Source organism: Lepidochelys kempii, chromosome 3, assembly GCF_965140285.1.
Source record: "Lepidochelys kempii isolate rLepKem1 chromosome 3, rLepKem1.hap1, whole genome shotgun sequence".
NCBI lineage: Eukaryota > Metazoa > Chordata > Testudines > Cheloniidae > Lepidochelys > Lepidochelys kempii.
The window spans coordinates 23,307,609-23,329,821 of NC_136382.1; the positions used below are offsets into that span (position 1 = coordinate 23,307,609).

At 45.3% G+C, this 22,213-nt stretch overlaps 2 protein-coding genes and 1 long non-coding RNA gene across 14 annotated transcripts in view; 2 read left to right on the forward strand and 1 right to left on the reverse strand.

The window, feature by feature from the left end:
• WDR35 (WD repeat domain 35) overlaps window positions 1-4,243 on the forward strand; it is a 79,593-nt gene extending 75,350 nt beyond the window's left edge. For 5 of the 6 annotated variants that reach the window (XM_073335942.2, XM_073335944.2, XM_073335943.2 and 2 more), the window contains 5 exons: window positions 284-448; window positions 1,917-2,057; window positions 2,527-2,683; window positions 3,358-3,598; window positions 3,923-4,243. In XM_073335942.2, coding sequence (XP_073192043.1) covers window positions 284-448; window positions 1,917-2,057; window positions 2,527-2,683; window positions 3,358-3,598; window positions 3,923-4,073 — 855 coding nt within the window. In that variant the 3' untranslated portion in view covers window positions 4,074-4,243. The remainder of the gene's footprint in view (window positions 1-283; window positions 449-1,916; window positions 2,058-2,526; window positions 2,684-3,357; window positions 3,599-3,922) is intronic. The other variant, XM_073335947.2, reaches the window with a different exon arrangement.
• A 2,292-nt stretch (window positions 4,244-6,535) lies between these two features.
• On the reverse strand, window positions 6,536-17,616 carry LOC140908562 (uncharacterized). 6 transcript variants are annotated; one of them, XR_012157913.2, is made up of 6 exons: window positions 15,315-16,346; window positions 14,364-14,817; window positions 11,681-11,784; window positions 10,506-10,608; window positions 8,367-9,126; window positions 6,536-7,199 (listed from the first exon to the last, which is right to left on the reverse strand). It is a non-coding gene; the product is annotated as an uncharacterized LOC140908562 (long non-coding RNA). The 6 variants fall into 6 exon arrangements; XR_012157912.2 differs by lacking the exons at window positions 6,536-7,199; window positions 15,315-16,346 and adding an exon at window positions 17,408-17,616 and having other exon boundaries at window positions 8,200-9,126; XR_012157914.2 differs by lacking the exon at window positions 6,536-7,199 and having other exon boundaries at window positions 8,200-9,268; window positions 15,315-16,348.
• On the forward strand, window positions 17,169-21,197 carry TTC32 (tetratricopeptide repeat domain 32). Of its 2 annotated transcripts, none has more exons than XM_073335948.2 (3): window positions 17,169-17,523; window positions 18,919-19,085; window positions 20,174-21,197. In XM_073335948.2, exons 1-3 carry the CDS (start codon window positions 17,189-17,191, stop codon window positions 20,299-20,301), a joined length of 630 nt encoding a protein of 209 aa, XP_073192049.1. In that variant the 5' UTR covers window positions 17,169-17,188; the 3' UTR covers window positions 20,302-21,197. The 2 variants fall into 2 exon arrangements, with proteins under 2 accessions (XP_073192049.1, XP_073192050.1); XM_073335949.2 differs by having other exon boundaries at window positions 17,169-17,487.
• Window positions 21,198-22,213: the final 1,016 nt, after the last annotated feature.

Genomic DNA, 22,213 nt, shown 5'->3' on the forward strand with positions numbered 1-22,213 from the left:
GCTATGTACTTTGCTTATTAAAATCATAACTTCTGTTTCCCTGCGTAAAACACGATAGGATATTTTGACTATAAGGAAATAGTCATTCCAAATGGCTACAGAAATGAACACAAGGTTGTCGATGGCATAAATATTTGTAGTTATATTGTATTTACCCGTTCCTTTGACATTATTGTAGTAATGTTCTAAAATGATGTTTTAGCTGTTACACATGAAAAGTGGGCTCTTAGTGTATATTTGAAAACACATGAAATTGAATAATTCTGACTATTCTTATTTCCAGTGGAATAAAGCCGTTGAGTTGGCTAAAAATCACAATATGAAAGAGATTGGATCCTTGCTAGCTAGATATGCATCTCATTTACTGGAAAAGAATAAAATCCTTGATGCCATAGAACTCTATCGTAAAGCCAACTATTTTTTTGATGCTGCTAAACTCATGTTCAAGGTATTATGGTTTTTTATTTTATGTGATATGGACCAGTCAGAAATAACATTATAATTAGCGAGCATCAGTTGCTTTTGTGTAGTGTTCAAATTTTCCAGTGTTAGCTATTTGTTCCCTGGAAATAGTTATCATTATACGGAAACCACCGTAACTACAGAACTATCATATTAACAAGTAATGCCAGTTAGATATCTTTTCTTCACTTCCTGTCAAAAACTCTTGCTCTGTGCTGGTAAGCTTCCAAGGTGGGTGCAATGATCCCTGTGTATAGTCTGAATCAGTTTGTAACCAAGTTGAAGTTTATAAAGTGCTTTTGACATTTTTTTGGTGACAGGCACTATATAAATATAATTGTTACAACAAATGTTTACAAATATATTATTTCTAAAACTGTTTCTCCTCTCATGGCAAAAACCCTAGTCCTCACTGATAGCTATCCATTTGTCAAATTTGACTTTTAAAAATCCAGCCACTTTTAGTTGCATGAATGCAAAAAAAAGTCTACAAAACATATTTTTTATAAAAGGCAGATATATTTTTAGTTTTGTTTTTTCCTTCCAGCAAGGTAATAGAAAAATGGCTATATTATTTTTTATCAAACTTTCTAAATTTACCTCTTGACTTAGAACAAATATGAGAAATTTCAATTCAAAATGTAATGTTTTTAGAAAGTTCTAAGTACGTTCGTATAAGAATGTTTAATAGAAGTACCTCTTCAACTGTAGCCAAGCATATCTACTGCAGTGATGACTTCAATACAGGATCAAGCTAAAGGACTAGCTAGACTAAAGGGAATGAGCTTTTATTCACTCAGAAGTAATAGCAAAGAGAATTCGGGAATAACTGACCAAATAAATGTTTTCTTTCAAGTTTGTTCCCCTTCAAAGGAATAGAAGAATAATACACATTCTTGTCATGTTTAGAAACATTATTGGACTCCTAAACTCAATATTTTTGTCTTAACCTGTTCATACAGTTCCATTTTTTGTTTAGGCCCCAATTGTACAACATGTTTCTGCCCCTGCATAGAGTACCACTGACTTCAGGGGTCCTTCTGATAGTTGCACGGTCAGGTCTTTATACCTGAATTGTTGCTGAAAGGAGTCTACTATTATAGAGAGTTCAGGTTGCCATCTTGGGGAAGATTCTCAGCTGGTGTATATAGGTGTAGTTTCATGGACTTCAATAAAATTATACTGATTTACACCAGCTGAGGACTGGCTTTATACACCTGCTAGCCACAGACATAGAATATATAAATTCTGCACTTAAAATCTTGAGAATGAAGTTCAGCTATATTGGTTTGTTTGTAAATTAAATTCTAATATTCAAGTAAAAATGGACTTTTGACATAGCTTCCTATGGTACATAAAAGATCTTTAATATAATTTTAGCATATCGTTGTAAAAAAAGAAATAGCATTTTCATTTTTAGAGACATAATTTTTCATGTTCTTTATTTCTTTAAGATTGCAGATGAAGAGGCAAAGAAAAGGACTAAACCTTTACGAGTCAAAAAGCTGTATGTATTGTCAGCTTTACTTGTAGAACAGTACCATGAACAAGTGAAAAATGCACAGAGGGGAAAAGTTAAAGGAAAGAGTTCAGAGGTAAAGTGTCTTAAATGCTTTCTATGGTGTTGTAGCCATGTCAGTCCTAGGATATTAGAGAGACAAGGTCAGGGAGATAATATCTTTTATTGGACCAACTTCTGTTGGTGAAAGAATGAAGCTTTTGAGCTTACACTGAGCTCTTCTTCAGGTGACCTGAAGCAACTGGAGCAATTTAATTTGAGTTTTGTAACTCTGTCACTAAAACATTATTTCAAACACAAATTGTGGGCCAGCTTTTCAGACATGTACTGAAACTCTGTAATTTACACAGATACGAATGATTTTGCATGGCTGAAAATTTGTACTATATAGTATAAATAGTGAAATTCATTTTAGGACAATATATATATACATTTTCCTAAGTTAACATAGAAAATAGGTATAGTGACTAGAAAAATCTCTTTTCCCGCATCTTGCTGTGTGTTTTAAACAGAAATTTTTACCTGTAATATTCCTTTGATTTTAGGCTACTTCAGCTTTAGCTGGTTTGCTAGAGGAAGATGTTCTTTCTTCAGCTAATCGCCTCACAGATAATGCCTGGCGAGGAGCTGAGGCTTATCATTTTTTTATACTTGCACAAAGACAGCTCTATGAAGGTTATGTAGACACGGCAATGAAAACAGGTAGGATTTATTACAGTACAGATGGCATGAAAACTGAAATCAGTCTAAGCCACACAAATCTGTAAACAAATTAATTCCGTTTACATTTGTCATGTTTGTTCCACCCATTACCTGATCCATGTAATGTAGAACATGAGAAATATAATTAACAGTGTTGGAACAATCATCAGCAGGTGCCAAGTTAGTTGCCAGTTTGAGCATCAGGTAGTTCTACAGAATAACTACCAATTTTAGCGAAACATCTAGGGGCTGGTTACCAGGAGATGTCTGAAGTTTAACTTGTCACTATCTGACAAGTTTAGATAACAAATCCCATAGGGTTGTTATTGACCACACTTATGTGCATTGAATGATGCTTCCATGAAGCTCACATCAGAGCCCCGGGGCTGCAGAGGAATCGATAGATGTTAGTTGGGTAAGTTGTGCCTTCTACCTTCTCTCCGTATTGAAGGGCCTAATTCAAACACTTCATTTTCAATTCACAATTAAATACAAAGTTTCTTCTTTAAAAATAGGGAGGACTATCTATGCTCTCTACTATTTTCATTGGATTTATTTTGTTTGTTTTATTTAATCAGGTAATTGATATTAAGACGACAATTTACTAGTACAATTAAGTTGTTTTTGTGTTCAAGGGGACATGTTGTAACTTTCTCATTCTTTTCATTTGCTAGCTCTTCACCTGCGAGATTATGAAGACATTATCCCTGCAGTTGAGACCTATTCCCTTTTGGCTCTCTGTGCATGTGCCAATAGAGCATTTGGTACTTGTTCAAAAGCCTTTGTTAAACTGGAATCCTTGGAAACCCTTAGCCCTGAACAGAGACAGCAATATGAAGATCTTGCACTGGAGATATTCACTAAACACTGTCCTAAACATACCAAAAAATCTGATCTGGATGGTCTTCTGGAGGGGTAGGCTGACTACATTTTGGTTTTGTTAGTATGATGATAGAAGTTTTCTTCCTTTCATTTGATATTGGGAGCGGCTGGCTCTAAGTGCTGATGCTAGACTAATGTATATACTGTGTCATACCAGGAAGATTACCATACCTGGCCCTATTAATAATATACACTAACACGTGATTTAATTATGCCGTACTAATAAAATGATGCAGACCTAAGTAGAGAAAAGCTTAAATTTGTTACAGATGGCCAAAGAAAGTTTTGCAAATTATTAAACTACTCAAGCAGGTTTCATCTAAAGCTCTGTGTTTTTTTTCTCTTTTGTTTTTTTAGTGGAGAAGGGAAACTTCCAACGTGTGTTGCAACAGGAAGATCTATCACAGAGTATCAATTCTGGATGTGCAATGTGTGCAAGCACTGTGTGCAGGCCCAAGAAATAAGCAATTACAACTTCTGTCCTTTGTGCCATAGTTCAGTGACATAGTAAAAGAAAAAGAATTGTGAGTGTGTCCTTGTATACGTACCATTACAAACATAAAAAAGACTTCAAGATTTCAAAGTGTGTTATGAAATGTAATACAGGCACTATACTGTTACAAGATGCTACTAAGATTATAGAGAAAAATCTTTCTTAGAAAGAAACTAGAATGACAAGAGTCTCGAAAAAGATGTAATTGTGAACCCTCTTTTATAAAAATGAGTTAACAGGATCTTTCCTAAGACTAAAAACAAACAAAATGAATGCATGCTTATCTCTATCTGTGTTTCCTTTGAGACACTCTAGGGGCTTGTCTACCAGGTAAGTTAGTAGGCAGCAAGCTAGGGTATAAATTTAAAATTCAGTAGCTACTCTGCATTAACTCCCCATGTGGATATTCTTATTGAGCACTGAGAGTGCCCATGGTGTTGCCGGAAGATTTTGATTCAATTATAATAAGCCCGGGATGTTGCTTAGAAACACTGCTTTTAATTTGAAACCCTTTATTTCCAATTTATCTGTTTGGGTATTAAAGGTTGTGGCCCTCCCTAAGGGATTTTTCAGGGAAAGCCACAGTTAGCCAACTTTCCCTTGAAGGACACGGATACAGCCCTCCGATCAAGAATAGGCAACAAGCAATAAATTCTTTGAAAACAAGAATAATATTTGTTTAGAAGTGATTAGTTACAGTAAAAGTAGAGAGAGAGGTAATAAAGTTACAATATAAACATGAAGCGGCATGGCAAATAAAGACAGCACTACAATCACATATAGTATAACAATATAATCACACGCTTAATACTCTATATCGTATAACAAACATATAACAGTATATGAATTAACATTAAATACTTAAAAACTAAACATGCACCAAGTGCTGATTAGACAATCATTAGATGGGTAGGGAGATCTCACTCTGACAGAGGCATCAAGCTTTGTTTACACTTTAAACCCACACGCTCTAGGATGCTAAAATAAAAGACAATTAAATGTACAGAAGCCTTCTTAAAAATCCTTCTGAATCGTCTTACAAAGGTCCTCCTGCTCTGACTGAGGCTAGGGTGCGGTGCCTCGGGAGTGTGGTCTGGTAGCGGGCTCTGAGCTGCTGCCTTCTCCTGAGGTAGTGTCTCCCCTCAGGCAGGAGAGACAGAAGCCTGTTGGTCACTGCTGCTGGGCTGCTGCGGAGGCTTCCTGCTGGCTGGGTGGCAGAAATGGCCGTTGCCAGGGGGCGACCCTGGACTCCTGGGTGGGCTGCTGCTGTTGCTGCTATACCTGCCTTTCAAGCAGCCTCTTCTTTGCTGGGTTTTGCTGATGCTGCAGCCGCTGTCCTGTAAGCGCTTTTCTTCCTTGGAGGTGTTTGGTAGACCTCTGCTCTCTTGCTGGTCCTGGTCCCCTACAGAGCTGTAGCCTGCTGGCTGCTGCCTTTATATATGATTTCAGCTTGTTAGCTATTAATTTATTATCGTAATTCAGCCAATCAGCTTTCAGGGATTTGCATATGCTAATGCATGGCATGTGAATCGACATATGACCCTCAAGCTCAGCCAGTTTCCAGAGATTAGCATATGCTAATTAGTCACATGTACCGAAAGCTCTTTCCCTGTTACATAGACTTCTATGGGCTCAATGCATCCCTATGGGGTTTTTCAGCTGACCTTTGGTGGAACCCTAGCTACTTCCTGTCTGGAAGTCCCATTGGTTTCTGTGGGCAACAGTGTATTCCTATGGGGTTTTGCTGAGTCATTCCCCATCGGAAGTGATGTAATACCTTGCCCTGATTGCATCATCCCTATTCATTTCTGTGGGCTCCCATGTCTTCCTATGGGATTTCCCACTACATTACATAACCCTATGGCCACCATTACTTTATTTTCTAATTTAAGCTATTATTAATTTTCATTTAATGAAAGCTTTATTTTTAAATCTAATCACTGTTCTAAGCATGTCAAAGGTTCCGGACACTACCCCCACTCATTTTATGTCCAATTAAACAATTTTATAATTTTTCTGAATTTAACCCCCTTCTGAGGTTTTTCTGCAGATTTTCCCATTTACAGCTTGATAAAGCATTTTGGGCAACGGAGGCAAAAATCTCGCCACGATGGGGTGTTTAAGCTTAATGCGCTTTAAAATGTATTAAGCTAAAGTGCACAAAGGCACTTTTAGTGTACAGTAAGCTTGCCTACATGTGGAGTCAGTGCAGAACAACGAATGCATTGTAACGCCCTAGCTTGCTGTTAATTAACTGCTCCATGTAGACAAGCTCTTAGTTATGGGAGCTTCGTTCTTCATTTTTATAATATACATTCAGTAGAAAAAACACTGGTTTTCCCAAAATACACAAATGGACTCTTGGAGTAAAGAATTTCCAGATGGGACCAATATTGAAGGAGCAGCCTTTATAACCTTGATATCATTCTTTTGTACATTTTCCTATAACTTTTTTTTTTTTACTACAATGAAAATATTCTAGTCTAGTTATAGTTAGAACCAAATATTTATGCTGCAGTCTTTTTTCTAAACACATATTTACAAGTACAGTATCAACAAAGGACCTCTAAGAGGTGATCTGTCAAGAAACTAGGGTTTATAATCTGAATTCTTGGGCTCTCTCTCTTTTGGATCTGTTAACTGTTTGTTTCACGCTTATATAACCAGGCTGAATCACCCATGGTTAGTAATAACAGAAACCAGCTACCAGCTGACAGCTCTTAGTGAACTATATGATACAAATTAGCAGTCTCAATCAACTGGTAGGCAGATAATGTGTTCATATCACACTGTCATAACTGTCATCCTTGTTTGGCAGTATGAATGGCGATTGAAGGGATATGGAGATTGAATTAGTCTGTCATCCTTCCTACTTTGTAGAATTGAGCCACACTGCAGGCAGAGTGTGGGGAAGCTTGCACTGCAGCTGTACATGTTCTTCAAATAGATAGAGCACTTCAGTGTTCAGTCTTGTCAGTCTGGTATCTTTCACAAGCACGAAATTCACTTTAAGGAGGATTATATTTTTGAGGAAAGCTTGTCAGGAGTCTTGTTTTCTCTTGGTTTGTCTTTCTGGGTGAAAAATTACCTTTGTAATATCCATAAGTTAAATCTTTGGTTCTTTTGAGTAGTTTATTCCTCCTGTATGGAAAAACTTTATATGTGAAAAATATACCATGAAATAAAAATCTGATTTTCTACACTGATACTTGGATGAGCTCTCTTTTCTTTGGTTTTCGAGCTATAGATACTGATTTAATTTGTTTCTTTAACAGTGTAATTCAGAGTTATATAAGGCCATGTCATTCTATGAAGATACAACAAAAATGACACAAGAAGTAGCATCAAAGTGGACAAACTTATAAATGCCTTTTTTGTTTGTTTGTTTCTCTAGAGGGCCTGTCAAAATGAGCTATCCTACAGATCTTCCCAAATACACACGTAGCACCACTGAAATGCTGTCCCCTCTGAGGAGAGCAGCAGCCAGCCAGCACTCAGATCAACGGTGGGAAGGAAAAGGAAATTTTGGCCAGTGATGGTGGGGAAGTTGTACTATTTGTGCCCCTGGATGTTTGTTCAAAGGTGTTTTCTACACTAGCATTTCAGGGTTTCAGCCAGAGATCTGCAGAGCTCAGGAAGGGAATTTCCCCTATTCCCATGTATTTGGTGGTTTTTTGGTTTTGTTTTTTGTTTTTAAATCTTCCTCTGAAGTATCAGGGATGGCCACAGCTGGAGATGGGACATAGGACAGGGAGGGTCTGATATTACCCAGGGTACAATCTGGACTGCTGAATAGCTGTGTCTCCTCCGTTCTCCAACCTGAGATGCCTTTTACACTGCTTTACTGGTGAACAGCCACTCCTGGCCAGTTAACACACTGCCTCCAGCATGTAACTTGCTCCCACTACACTGCACTGAGTGCTGCTAGTTAGCCACTCATGAATTACACTGCAGAAGAACACGAGCAGATTCTCTATTCCCAGACTTTCCTCCAGAAATGGTCATCTTGTACTGTCAAGCACAGTACTGAACAATGCAGGAGGCGCTCATAAAGACCATCATTTCATCAATGAAAAATTATATGCACCAGCCTTGTTATCTCAAATGGAGTTTCCCACACACTTTAATCCAAACACACTGGTAAGATAAAACAATACGATACGTTTATTAACTACAGAAAGATAGATTTTAAGTGATTACAAGTAATGATGCATAAAAGTCAGGACTGGTTACAAAAGGCGTAAAATGCAAGCTAATGCCTAACTTAACAAGCTAAGTGAACTTAAAAGCAAAAAGGTTTTGTCTCACCATTTGTTTACAGCAATCTGTACTGGCTGAAAAGTCTTCCAGCCAGAAACCACCCCCGTTCAATGATGCTTTCTTTGTCTTTCGAGCATTGTAGATGCCAGAGTAGAGATGGAGGGGGAGAGAGTGATTTGGAGGCCACTGCCTCTCATTCTCACACTACTCTTGTGACAGATTTCTGTTACTAATCTGCCTGGGGTGTCAGGTGATCAGGCTGAGGCCGCAGGATCTTTAGGAAGGAGATGAGTGAGCACACTACGTAACTGAGTTTTAAACCTTTATTGATAAAATAATAAAATAATAGCGGAGAGTGCTGGGGGAGGAGGGGTTCCCCACGTCACTCAGAGGAAGGAAGAAAGCATTAGTGTTCCAAGCCATAACCCACTTTCATACTCACTCATGCACTACCCAAGGCTGGCCAAGCCTGGGTGTAACATAAGAAGAAGAGGGTGGGAAGGGTGGTCGGGAGTTCTGTCCTGTGTGCACAGATCGTCCAGGATCCGCTGCCAATCTCCGAATTGCTCCAGCTCTCAGGAGGATTTTAAGTCCTGGGCTCCTTTGGGGGTGTTCCATTCTGCGACCTCTGTTCCTGGTGCTCTTTGTGCCAGTACAAACTGGGTTTCTGTGGTCTTCTCCGCATTCCCAAAACACAACGGCTCGAGGGACACACATCTCTGCTCCCCCGCCTCGTCATCTCGCTGGTGTTTTCCATTTCTGCAGCCCTGGTTCAGTGTACTTTTTCTTTTTTCATGGCTGGCTGTGGCTGGGTGAGAGAGAAAGGCAGCTTCAGACTTTTCCTCTAGCGCCGTGACCTTGGACTGGGGCCAGTGTCTTATCGTCGGACTGAGCTAGCTGCAGTGTTGAGGTAACCCATTCTCTACTCTTTCTCCTTCCCCCCTCAGAGCCTGCAAAAAAAAAATCTTCCACTCACACCTTTGACCCTTCCCAAATTGCCCTGCGATGCTTGCAACAGCGTTAGCAATATACAATGCTGATCTGCCTCCCTCAGGGGACCCCCTGAGGAGGGGGGGGGGCCTTGGGGTGTGACACTCTCCCCTCTTTGAAGATTACCCCCAGCTGGGCTGCAGGTGACAAGTAGTCTCTTAGGGACATGAGGTCTGAACCATCCCTGTGATGGTATGTAAATTTCTTATTTACACCTTCACTCTGACAGAAAATGGCTGCTTAAGCAGGCGATACTCTCTTAACACCTGCCTGGGTGCTGGTCTGTCCTTTCTTTCTAAGAAACTGGTTTGGGCCTCGTTTTCTTAAACTTGGAGCACATGACCGTAATGATTAAGGCTATGTTTTAGTCCCAGGTAATTTCAGTAGAAGTCATGGGCAGGTCGTGGGCAGTAAACAAAAATTCATGGCCCATGACCTGTTCATGACTTGTACTATATACTCTCAGCTAAAACTTGGGCTGGGGGGCTGCAGGTGCTCTGGAGGGGTGACCCATGAGGGTGCTAGGGGGTGGCTTGGGACCCGCCCTGGTGCTGGGGGTGTGGGTCGGGGACAGGAGGCAGCACACAGACCAGGCCCCCTGCTGGTGCTGGCAGGGAGGGAGGGTTGGCATGGCTGGCAGGCTCTCTACCCGGCTCTGTGTGGCTCCCAGGAAGCAGCTGGCATATCCCTGCAGCTCCTGGGGGAGGGAAGGTCGGGGGGCTTTGTACACTGCCCCTGCCACTAGTGCTAGCTCCGCAGCTCCCATTGGCCGGGAACCCTGGCCCATCTGCCTAGGAGCTGCGGGGACATTCCAGCCGCTTCTGGGGAGCCCCCCTGAGGTAAACATCCCCTCCTGCACCCCTGCCCCAGCCCAGAGCCCACATCCAGCACCCAACTCCCCTGCCCCAGCCCAGAGCCAGCACCCAAACTCCCTCCCAGAGCCCACACCCCTCTTGCACCCAAACTCTCTCCCAGAGCCTGAACCCCAAACCCCCTGCTGCACCCAAACTCCTTCCTGGAGTCCACATCCCCTCCTGCACCCCTACCCCAGCCCAGAGCCTGGACCCAGCACCCAAACTCCAGCCCAGAGCCTGCACCCCTCCCGCACCCAAACTCCTTCCCAGAGCCTCAGGTAGATGGGGGGAGGGGCAGGACTTGGACCTGTTCTGGGCATCACCAAAAATTATACAAACCTACCACCTCTGCTGGCATCCATCCCGGACTTCCGCTGTGTGGCTGCCTCAGACCCCAGAGCTTGTGGGGTCGGCCAGCTGCCCTGCTGGGGCTTGAGGCTTCAGTGCTGTGGGAAGAGGGTGATGGGGCTTCAGCTCCATGGGAGGCGCCTGCCAGGGTGTCAGCCCCACAGTGTGGTAGTGGGGATAAGGGCTTCTGCCCTGTGGGGAGGGCGGTCTCAGGGCTTCAGCCCCACAGGAGGTGCTTACCAGGGCTTGGAGCTTCAGCAGGAGCAGGACCGATGCCCCAAACCTCAGAAGGCATGCCTCATGGGACTGAAAGCCCCAAGATCCCTCCTTCCTGCTAGGCAGAAGCCCCTAACCCCCAAACCCCACAGCAGGACAGAAGCCCTGAGCTTCCCTGCTCCCAAGTCTGGTAGGTGGAGAATGGGGAGGGAAGCGTGGGGAGCTCTGCAGGCCGCACTTTAACTTTAAAAGCGCTGCAATTTAGCCACCCCTGGTCTAGTCTCCTTTGGGCTGTAACGCTTTGATCTAATTTTGGTGGTTGGGTTTAGTATGTGGGTGCTAGGTGGTGCTGGTGGCCTGTGATATACAGGAGGTCAGATCAGATAATCTGGTGATTCTTTCTGACCTTAAACTCAATGACTCTAAAAAATATATATATTTTAAATAAAAGATTTGGTTCCTTCAGGAATCATCATGTTGTGCAATAGTTACCATGTGTGTACCAACTGCATTATCTCATTTTCATTTCCTTAGTACCATAGGTGCAACTTTCTAATGTGCCAGGGGGTGCTCCCCGTGGCTCCGCCCCCACTCCACCCCTTCCTCCACGGCCCCACCCTGCCCTGCTTCTTCCTGCCTCTGCTCTGCCCCTACTCCACCTCTTCCCTCCCCCGAGCATGCCCTGGCCTTGCTCCTCCCTTCCCCCAGCACCTCCTGCACACCGCGCGGAACAACTGATTGTGACAGGAGTTTAGGTGCTGGGGTGGGGGGGCAGAGGGAGGCACTGATCAGCAGGGCCACTGCCGGGCAGGAGGCCCGGGGGGAAGAGGAAGGCACTGATAGGGGAGCTGCCGGTGGGTGCTCAGCATCCACCATTTTTGCCCTGGAGCACCCACAGGGGCAGTGCCTATGCTTAGTACTCTATTCCCCTTTCCCTCCTTTTGTCATACTTACTTGTGCCTTGTCTCAAATTAGACTGTGAGTCTTCTGGGGTAATCTGTAGGCCAGTGATACTCAGACCTCAGTGGTTCAGGAGCCAAATTAGTGATCAGCAGTACCTAAAAAAGCCACAGTGGTGTGAATTCATTGTTTCATTTCCTATAGTACTATATATTCAGATTTAAACAGTATGACGGGAAATATTTATTTTATATAATTCTCACAGCAAAATGACTGCCCAGGTATTATTATTTTATCAACTACAATTAAATTGTAAAAGCATCCTGATTGGTTAGTAACTTAGATTCATCAATAATTAAATCTCATAGTGTTTTAATATTATGTGCTGCAAACAGAGGTGGATTAGGGGTTAGTAGGGCCCCCTCCCCACCCTTTCTGTTTGCAGTCGCCCCGTCCCCCACCCGGCACTCCTGATAGGGAAACGGTGTCGGGGTGCGGGGTCTTCCCCCACCTGCCTGGCATTCCTGCCAGGCAGCGGGGTTGGGGTGGGGAGGTTTCCCCTACTTCCTGGCAGAAGTGCCAATCAAGCAGAGAGGGGCAAGCCCCCACACCCCAACCCCACTCCCCAATGGGAGCGCCGAGCAGGCAGGGTATGGGCATGAGCCGTTGGCCCAGTGGCTAATCCGCCACTGGCTGCAAAGAGCCAGAGGAGACACTTTAAAAGAGGCAATTGTGGTTCATGAGCCTCAGGCTGAGCATCACTGCTCTAGACTAGAGGTTCTTAAACTGTGGTCCGTGGACTGCCAGTGGTCCACGAGCGCCATTCAGGTGGTCCGTGGGTAGTTCCCTCTAAGGTGCGCATCTGGGCAGCCGCACACGAGAGAATGAAGGGCCACCCACTTGATTAGGTGCCTGGACCCTGGAAAAGACGCACATGTAAGGTGAGGTGGTGGCCTTGGGGGGAGTATGGGGTAGCTGGGAGGGGGAACTGGGGTGAGAAGAGGGGGTGGGGGAAATTTGGGATATGCAGAGCTGCGGTGGCCAGAGAAAGAAGCAACTTTCCCCAGCTCCAGGGCTTGGAGGCTGCCGTGGCAGGGAAGAGAAGAGACACCTCCCCCCTCCGTCCCAGACCCAGCTCGGGGACTGCTGCGGTGGGGGAGAGAGGGAAAAACCCCCCTCCTTCCCAGCCGCAGCTCGGGGGCTGCGCGGCAGGGGAGAGAGGGCATATCCATCACATTAGAAAGGTAAGACTACTGTTATTAAAATATGAGTTGTGTGCTTTTATTTGTATAACAAAAAAATTACTGGTTTCAGAGTAACAGCCGTGTTAGTCTGTATTCGCAAAAAGAAAAGGAGTACTTGTGGCACCTTAGAGACTAACCAATTTATTTGAGCATAAGCTTTCGTGAGCTACAGCTCACTTCATTGGATGCACTTTCCACAGTATGCATCCGATGAAGTGAGCTGTAGCTCACAAAAGCTTATGCTCAAATAAATTGGTTAGTCTCTAAATGCCACAAGTACTCCTTTTCTTTTTGCAAAAAAATTATTATTAAGTTTTTTTTTATACAGCGCTTTTATCCAAAGCGCTTTACAATAGTTAGCTAACGGTACAAACAACATTTGGAAAGATCATTAAGTGGTCTGCCGAGACCCTCAGCAATTTTCAAGTGGTCCACAAAAAAAAAAAAGTTTGAGAACCACTGCTCTAGGCAGTACTGTAATACTAATAATCTAAATAATCTCCCACTGTTACACTGCCACCACAGCTCACTGGTTTTAATTCACAAGGATTTGGCATTTAACACTCAAGCACTCCTCTTCCCACCTCTTATCCCACACTCTGACCATTGCATATGGTGGCCTAATCCCTTCAGAGGGTTCAATTTCCTATTACGTAGCTGCATTTTGCTCATATCACAACACAGGATTATTTAAATAGCCAGTTGAACATCTGCATACCATTGCCATCTACTGTTCATTATGTTTTATTGCATAAATTATACTTGGATTTTAAATCATGATTCCTTAGTTATTTTTCAAAGGGAATGGTGGAGGATAATGCAGATCAATTTCATAAATGATTGAATGGTATGTGTAAAGGATGCTCTTCCTCAGGCAGAAGCTGAAGGCTAGTTAAATTCATTTTAGTCAATAAGTATAGAATAAAACTTAGTACAGCAGATCCCAATTTATCCAATCTAACTAGGACCAAGACCAAACTGGATAATCAAACATTCAGATAATCTGGGGGGTAGGAAAGTGCGAAGCTGCAGCGCCATCTAGCAGCCACAGGAGAGCTTGCCTTCTTCTGGACATGCGTGTGCTAGTTGTTTTTTGTTTCCTCTCTGGTGGACCACACCCTTGTCATGGTGGAGAGGCTTGTGTGGCCTAAAGACCTCAGAGCTACATTGTCTGGAGCTTTCATACTTCTGTTAGGGTCCTTGGTGAGCAGGTCTGAGGCGAAGCTCCTGACTAACCACTGTCCAAACTTCACAAGACCCCAATGGTGGATCAGGCACATATAGAGGACCTTTTAGTACTCTGTGGCCGTGAAGGCGGATGAGGGCTGCCCCTGGTTGTCTTGGATCTCCTTGCCACTGGCGTTTTCCTCCTGTCAAGTCTCCTGTGCACCGGTTTCCCCACATTAAATCCTAGCATTAATTCAACAGAAAAAAACTGCATTCTGTAGCTGGAAAATGATTCCTCTAACCAATGAAAACATAAGGCTTATCACCTGCTCAAAGCCGAAGTCCAAAGGAGGCTGTGAGACATCAAAAATAAGCTGTGGCAAGAGAAGGCCTCTGAGATCCAGGATTTCATAGACCAGGATGACATGAGAAGCATCTTTCAAGCAACAAAAGCTATATATGGGCCAAGCTCCAAAGGCCCAACCTCCACATTCCCAGGATGGTTCCACTCTCCTCAAGGACCATGTGGCCATTAAACAACGCTGGAAGGAGCACTTTGAGAGCCTACTAAACCCCAAATCCACGGTCTCTGAAGACACCATTGAACCTATTCCACAACACTCAGCAATGGAACACCCTGCTGATCCCGCATCTTCTGAGGATATCATCCAGACAAAAAAATCACAGGGCAGCAGGCCCAGATGGCATCCCAGCTGAGGCTTTTAAAGCTGGTGGAACACTCCAGCACAGACTTTGCCAACTCCTAGACAAAATCTGGACCTGCAAAGAAATTCCACATGACTTTAAGAACACCAACATTGTTACAATATTCAAGAAAGGGACAAATTTTTGTGTGGGAACTACAGAGGTATTGCCCTCCTCTCCAACACAAGGAAGATCCTTGCCCGGATCCTACTAAACTGCCTTCTCCCCCTTGCCAAGGAACTCCTCCCCGAATAACAGTGTGGCTTCAGGCCATCCCAACGCACAACTGACATGGTCTTTGTGGCACAACAGATTCAGGAAAAGTGCAGAGAGCAACACCAGGAACTGTTCATGGCATTCATCGATCTAACCAAGGCCTCTGACTCTATAAATCATGATGGAAGGTGCTGTGTAGGTTTGGCTTTCCACAGAAATTCATTTCCATCATCAGACTACTCCATGACGGGATGACTACCACCATTCTGTGCAACAGCTCAGGGATTGAACCATTCATCATTCGCACTGGTGTCAAGCACAGCTGTGTCATTGCTTCAACACTCTTCTCCATTTACCTTGCCGTGATTCTGATTCTCATCCGTGACCACCTTCCTGATGGAATCAGGATTGAGTAGCATATGGATGGTCAACTCCTCAATCTCCGACGTCTCCAAACAAAATCTAAGATCACTAGAATTAGCATCACTGACCTTCAGCATGCAGATGACTTTGTCATTCTCGAACACCCAGAGGCTGACCTGCAAAGTACCCTAAATCTTTTTGCAGATGCCTATCAGAGCCTGGGTCTCTCTCTCAACACTGGGAAAACCAAGGTACTCTACCAGCCCTCACCTGCACAAACTACTCTTCGTACTCCACAAATCACCACTGGCAGAGACCCCCTGGAAAATGTGGACTATTTCCCACACCTGGGTAGCCACCTCTCTCAAACAGCTAGCATTGACAAAGAAATTGAATACAGAATCCGCTGTGCCAGTGCATACTCTGGAAGACTACTCGCATCAAGGGATAGCCAAAGAGAAGGCTGGTTGTTTGGTTAATACAGTGAGCCACATAAGGGAGGGTTGGATAAACGGGGTCCTACTGCACTTATTTCTCTTTCCTTTTTGTAATCTATGGGAAAACACATCTGATGTAGCACAGTGCATGAGTTTGCCCTATAGGGTTGCCAGGTGTCTGGTTTTCGACCCGAATGCCTGGTCGAAAAGGGACCCTGGCGGGTCTGGTCAGCACTGCTGACTGGGCCTATTAAAAGTCCAGTTGGTGGTGCTGCAGGGCTAAGGCAGGCTAGTCCCTACCTGTCCTGACACCATGCTATGCCCCAGAAGTGGCCAGCAGGTCCGGCTCCTAGGTAGGGGGGCCACGGGACTCCACACACTGCCCCACCCCTACCACTGGCTCCCCACTCCCATTAGCCGAGAACTACGGCACAACGCGGACCCAGGACATGCAGGGAGCCTGCCTTAGCCCTGCTGACTGGGAGCCGCCCAAGCTAAGCCCGCACACCAGCCCTAAGTTCCCCCCAAAACCTGCTCCTGCACACCAAACCTCTCATCCCCAGCTCCACCCCAGAACCTGCATCTCCAGCTGGAGCCCTCACCCCCTCCCACATCCCAACCCACTGCCTCAGCCCGGAGCCCCCTCCCACACCCTGAATGCCTCATTTCTGGCCCCACTCCAGCGCCCACACCCCTAGCTGGAGCCCTCACCCTCTCCTGAACCCCAACACCCTGAGTCAGCTGGGGGAAAATGAGGAAGTGCCTGTGGGTGGGGAGAGTGAGTAACCGAGGGAGAGAGGATGGAGGGAGCAGGAGCAGGACAAAGGCAGGGCCTCAAAGGAGGGGTGGGGCAAGGGTGTTCGGTTTTGTGCGAGTAGAACAGGGGTGGCCAGCCTCTAGCTCTGGAGCCACATGCGGCTCTTCAGAAGTCAATATGCAGTTCCCTGTAATAGGCACCGACTCCGGGGCTGAAGCAACAGGCGCCAACTTTCCAATGGGCCAGGAGGAGCTCGCTGCTCAACCCCTGGCTCTGCCACAGGCCCTGCCCCCACTCCACCCCTTCCTGCCCCCTCCCTTGAGCCAGCCGAGCCCTCGCTCCTCCCTCTCCCCCAGAGCCTCCTGCACGCCAAGAAACAGCTGACCGGGAGCTGCAGGGAGGGAGGGGCAGTGCTGATCGGCCAGGCTGCCGGTGGGAGCAGGGGCGGGACAGGTATTTCGGAGCTGAAAGGCCCGAGCCTGCGTGCACCCAGCGGGGAGGGGGGCAGAGAGCGGCGCTGGGGGCCAGGCCCAGGCCGGGAAGCGCCCAGCGGGCCCGGGGCGAAGGAGCGGGCAGGCGGGGGCGCGCAGACTGTGGGAAGGTCGGGGACAAGCGTGAGGCGCCCGCCCGCTCGAGGCCACAGGTAAGGGGCGGCTCGGGAGCCCAGTGGATTATGGGTAGCTCCTTTGCTGCGCAGGCGCCCGACAGCGCAACGACGGGTGGTGCCGTGACGTCACGTCTCCGGCCCCCAAGAGCCGGACGTGGAGTGCGGCCCCTGTCGCGCGAGCGACACCCGCGGCGCGGCCGCCCCCGACCCCTGCGGCGAGCTGGGCGGTTGCTATGGGGATGTAACGCCGTCATGGAGCAGGAGCCAGCTCGCGCGCCCCCGGACCTGCTGTCGGCCGCGCACGCGCACTTCCGGGAGCAGCGATTCGGCCCGGCGGAGGAGCTATACAGCCGCTTCATCGCGCGGTGCGTGCGCTCGGCGGCCGGCCCCGCCCCCACCAGGTGTGTCTGGAGTAGCCCGGGGGCGGGGCTGGCGTTTCTGCGGAGGGAGGCGGGCGGGCAGGTTCTTAACCGGGGCACGCACCAGGGGGTGCAGCTCCGCCCCTCGACGGCGGAGCGGGGGGGAAGCTCTGGCTCGCCACGCGCCCAGCAGCCAATGGGATGGGCCGCGAGGCTGCAGCGGGCGGGGCGTGGGAGCCGCCTGCCTTGGGCGGGGCCGGGAGCGCCCCCTCGCCGCGGCTCCCCCGCCCCCGAGTCCTGCCCGTTCCCAGCTGTGCGGGTCCGCCCCTCCCCCCCCCCCCCAGCAGGGCAGAGCCAGTGGGGGGCTGCCAGGAGCCCGCGGGCCAGGGGAGGCGTGTTCTGCGCGGAACAAGGCGCAAACCGGGAGGGACCTGAGGCGGGCAGGCCAAGGGGCGGGGCGGGGCGGGGCGGGGCGGGAATCCAGAGCGGGTGTTTCCCTGAAAGGGTTTGTTTGGGGGAAGGTCTGTGGCCTGTGTTACACAGGAGGCCGGACTAGATGATCACAGCCTACAGGCACCGCCTTCCCCCGGCCTGGGGCTGCTCAACCCCCCAGACCCCCCCCCCCCCCGCTTTCCTCCCCCTGCCCCTGCCCTGTTCCTGCTCCTCCCCCAGCACCTCCCGCTTGCCAGGAAACAGCTGGTCACAGGGAGGGAGGCACTAGGAGGGAGGGGGAGGAGTTGCTTAGCAGGGCTGCCGGCAGACAGGTGCTGAGGGGAAGCTGGCTTCTGGTGGGTGCTCAGCACCCATTCATTTTTTCCCCATGGGTGTTCCAGCCCTGAAGCACCCATGGATTCGGCGCCTGTGTCATAGTCGGCCCTCTGGCCTGGGTATCTGTGGGCATGTCTACACTTAAAACGTTGCACTGTCCTAGCTGTAGTGCTTGAAAGAAGATGTTCTGTGCCAGTGGTCCTCAAACTTTCGTACTGGTGACCCCTTTCATACAGCAAGCCTCTGAGTGTGACCCCCCCTTATAAATTAAAAACACTTTTTTTATATTTAACCCCATCATAAATGCTGGAGGTGAAGCAGGGTTTGGGGGGGAGGTTGACAGCTTGTGACCTTCTATGTAATAACCTCCTGACCCCCTGAGGGGTCCCACCCCCAGTTTGAGACCCCCTGCTCTATGCTGATGGGAGAGAGTTCTCCTGTCAGTGTAGTTAATCCACCTCCCCGAGAGGCAGTAGTTATTTGGCATGGGAAGCTCTCCCACCAACATAGCATTGTCTGCATGAGGGGTTAAGTTGGTTAACTACATTGTTCAGGAGTGTGGATTTATCACACCGCTCACCGACATAGTTATACTGATAAAGGTATGTGATGTAGACCAGACTTTTGATTCTTTAGGTATTCAGTGCCTGCTCTCTCTTTTAAATCAAGGAAATGCCTCACCCATGATCTCGCCACTGCATTCAACAACAGGGGACAAATCAAGTACATGCGGGTTGACTTTTATGAAGCAATGGATGACTACACATCAGCCATACAAACCCACCCTGATTTTGAAGTCCCATATTATAACCGAGGATTAATATTGTACAGGCTAGGTATGGAAAAAACATTGTTCATTTTCTAATTTAGTATATTGCATTTGCAGACTGCTTATGGTGCCCCATTCTTGGTTGGCCCTTAAGCACTAACATGATAAACATAATACTATTAATGTGCTGCGAACTTTAACGTGCATTACTCCAATTTCATGCCAGTGGAATTATACCATTGTAAAATAGTGGGAAATCAGCCCCCTTAAATCACTGTCCAAAGTAATTGCTTTAAAAATAAACAAGAAACTTGTTTTTTTAGCAGGTTTGTTTATATGATATTGGGATGCTGAACAAACCAAGTGACCCACCAAATAAGTGTTAGCCTTTCATAATGTAACTTAATCTGTGTAAAAAGACCTCCAGACTAATTTGTTTCTGTCATTTAGTTTATTTCTGCTGGATAAAGTTTTGGGGATAGAGTTGTTGGCCCTGATTCTGCTCAAACAACATTTTTTGCACTGGGGAAATCCATTGCTTTCAATGGATATATTCCTGATAGTATACCATGGTTGTCTATCAGATATAAAACCACACTTGAGTAATATTAAGTGTGAAAAACCAATAAAGACATTAAAGGTATTATATTTAAATTAAACTACCATTAATGTGAAAGATCAAAGTACACATTTATGTATTATCCTTGTTGTTTTGTTCAATTTGCTCAGCAATTTGCAAAATTCAGTCATCTCCCAGTAAGTCTCACCATCATTCTATAGTTTCATGAGTTCTATAGCTTCTGTAAGTTTTTTGGCTTTGAAAACAATCTAAAATACTCATGTATGTTGCTGAAAGGAGACAAAACTACTAACAGTGATTCTGCGGATGTGCATAGTGGTATTACTATTGCATGTTTTATAATGAAATGGCATTATCAGAACCATTATGCTTTAATATGAATAATTAGAATACAGAGCCTGATCTTGAGAAGACAGAGAGCCTCCTGTGAAGTAATAAACACCTTCAGCTCCTGTTGTTTTCAAGTTGAGAGTTTTGTTTGGTAAAACCATCAGGAATCATTCTTCAGTTTTTGTTTGTCAAATAGCTTAGATGCAGAAACAAGTAATACACATTTTTTTCTCTTTTTGTCACAGGATACTATGATGAGGCTTTGAAAGATTTCAAGAAAGTTTTAGCATTAAACCCTGAGTTTGAAGATGCTTCCTTGAGTCTAAAACAGACTATTCTTGACAAAGAGGAAAAACAAAGAAGGACATATTAAAAATCCCACTAGCTCCATAAAAAATGTTTTCTTGAACACTTAGTCGACTTGAGATTTTAGTCTTTGATGAATAAAACACAAGATTGTTTACATTTTATCTTGCTCTGGGGAAACGAAATTTTCTTAGTTTTAGATAAATAATCAAAGTAGGTATGTACTATAATTGCCAAGTAAACTATAGTTTTTGAACAGCTCTGTAATTGCAGTGTTGAACAAAAGCACAATGTTAAACCTGTCTATGATGTTGGTCATTCTGTGTTGAAATATTTTATAATATATACAAAGCTGGTGGAAGTTCAGTAACTACTACTAAAGTCTGATTGTTAAAGAAATGTTTATATATACTCTTGCACAGATTTATTTAATAAGTCTTTTGTGGAGGAAATAGACAAATTATAGCAAGTTTCAGTACTTGAAATTAGCTGTTTAGTCGAAATAATTTCTTTAACATTGTTAAAACTGTTTTACAGTATGTTAGTAGGTTGGAGTATAACATCTGCCTATAGATTTCCAATATGTCCATCACAAAGGCAGTGGGCTCTGGAGGGAGAGTATAGGATAAAGTTTATATTTTATTGTAATGGCTGAGTGGATACTAAATGAATATATTGTATTGATTTCTGTATCATCTGCAGGAAACCACAAGGATTGTAATTGTTTGAGTTGTTCATAGCAATTATCTTTTTGGCTTTTTTTCCTGTTTATTGAAAAAAAACAATTAATTTATTACATAAAAAAAACCAAGCATGATCTAACTAGCTATAAGGGTAAGTGCAAACTGGTGCATCTTTTCTGTCAGATTAGACTATAGAAGCAGCAGCTCAAGTCAAGAACTCTGGGCCTATTATGCCATTGTGTTGTGCACAGGAATAAAATTCTGGTTTAAAAAAAAAGTTTTTAATTGCAAGCATGGCATCAACTTCAAATGTATTCTGAATAAATAAGACCACTTTAAGGTTCTTTTTATACTGTATATTGCTTCATGGAAGATCTCACAGCTCCTTACAAATGCAAGGCCACATCACTGGAATGACTTGTGAGAGTCAGTGGGAAGTTCTACAGCACTACTTGGGTAAGTAAAAGGGACTGGGGTTTAGCCCTTAAATTGCTTTGTGTTCTATCTACAGTTACCACTTTCATTACGGAATTTGCTTCCAGATGTGGGGTGAAACACCCCTTACACACAATTTCATACAATCCCATAGTGCTTCCCAGACAATCGTTTTAGCCTTATGACACACCTGTTAGGCTAACAATGCCACCAAACCTTTTTTACAGGTGGAGAAACAGACATACTGTGGCAGTAGGGTCCAAATTCTCAAGAGTCTCAGTTTTGGTTTTCAAATGAAGATCCCTGTAGCCATTAGTTGTGTTCATTTCCCCATGAAAAGCATGTGTTGGGGAGGAATGCTTTCTACCTACGGCAGACTCACATTTCATAACTGGGACAAAAAGGCTGTGGCAAATGAGGGTGATAGACTATTCATAAAAATAATATATGTACCTCCGTTTAGGTGCTTGCTATTGTGCCTGTCTATGTGGATTGAATGAAAGAGGGTTATTAGGAAGAGCAAGCAGAAAACAAAACAGTGGTCAGACAAGACAGCTCTGGGCAAACAACTTCAAGTAACCAGCGACTAGGCCAGTAAATAAGGAAGATGCTCTTCCCAGGCATGAGCCAAAAGTTGCACAGCTGTTTTGCTAAGACCAGAGCCTGCAAATCCAAAGTATCAAGCAGGCTCTGGAGAAAGGAAGGGGTGAATGGTCAGCAGCTACTGGAGGGGGTGGAGGAAAGAGAATGCAAGAGAGGTAGTTGGTCTTAGGGAAAAGGGGTAAGTTTAGGCAAGATAGGAATGCAGACCTTTTGTGTTGTAACCTTTTTCAATGCTTGTTGTGAGCCTGTGGGTGAATA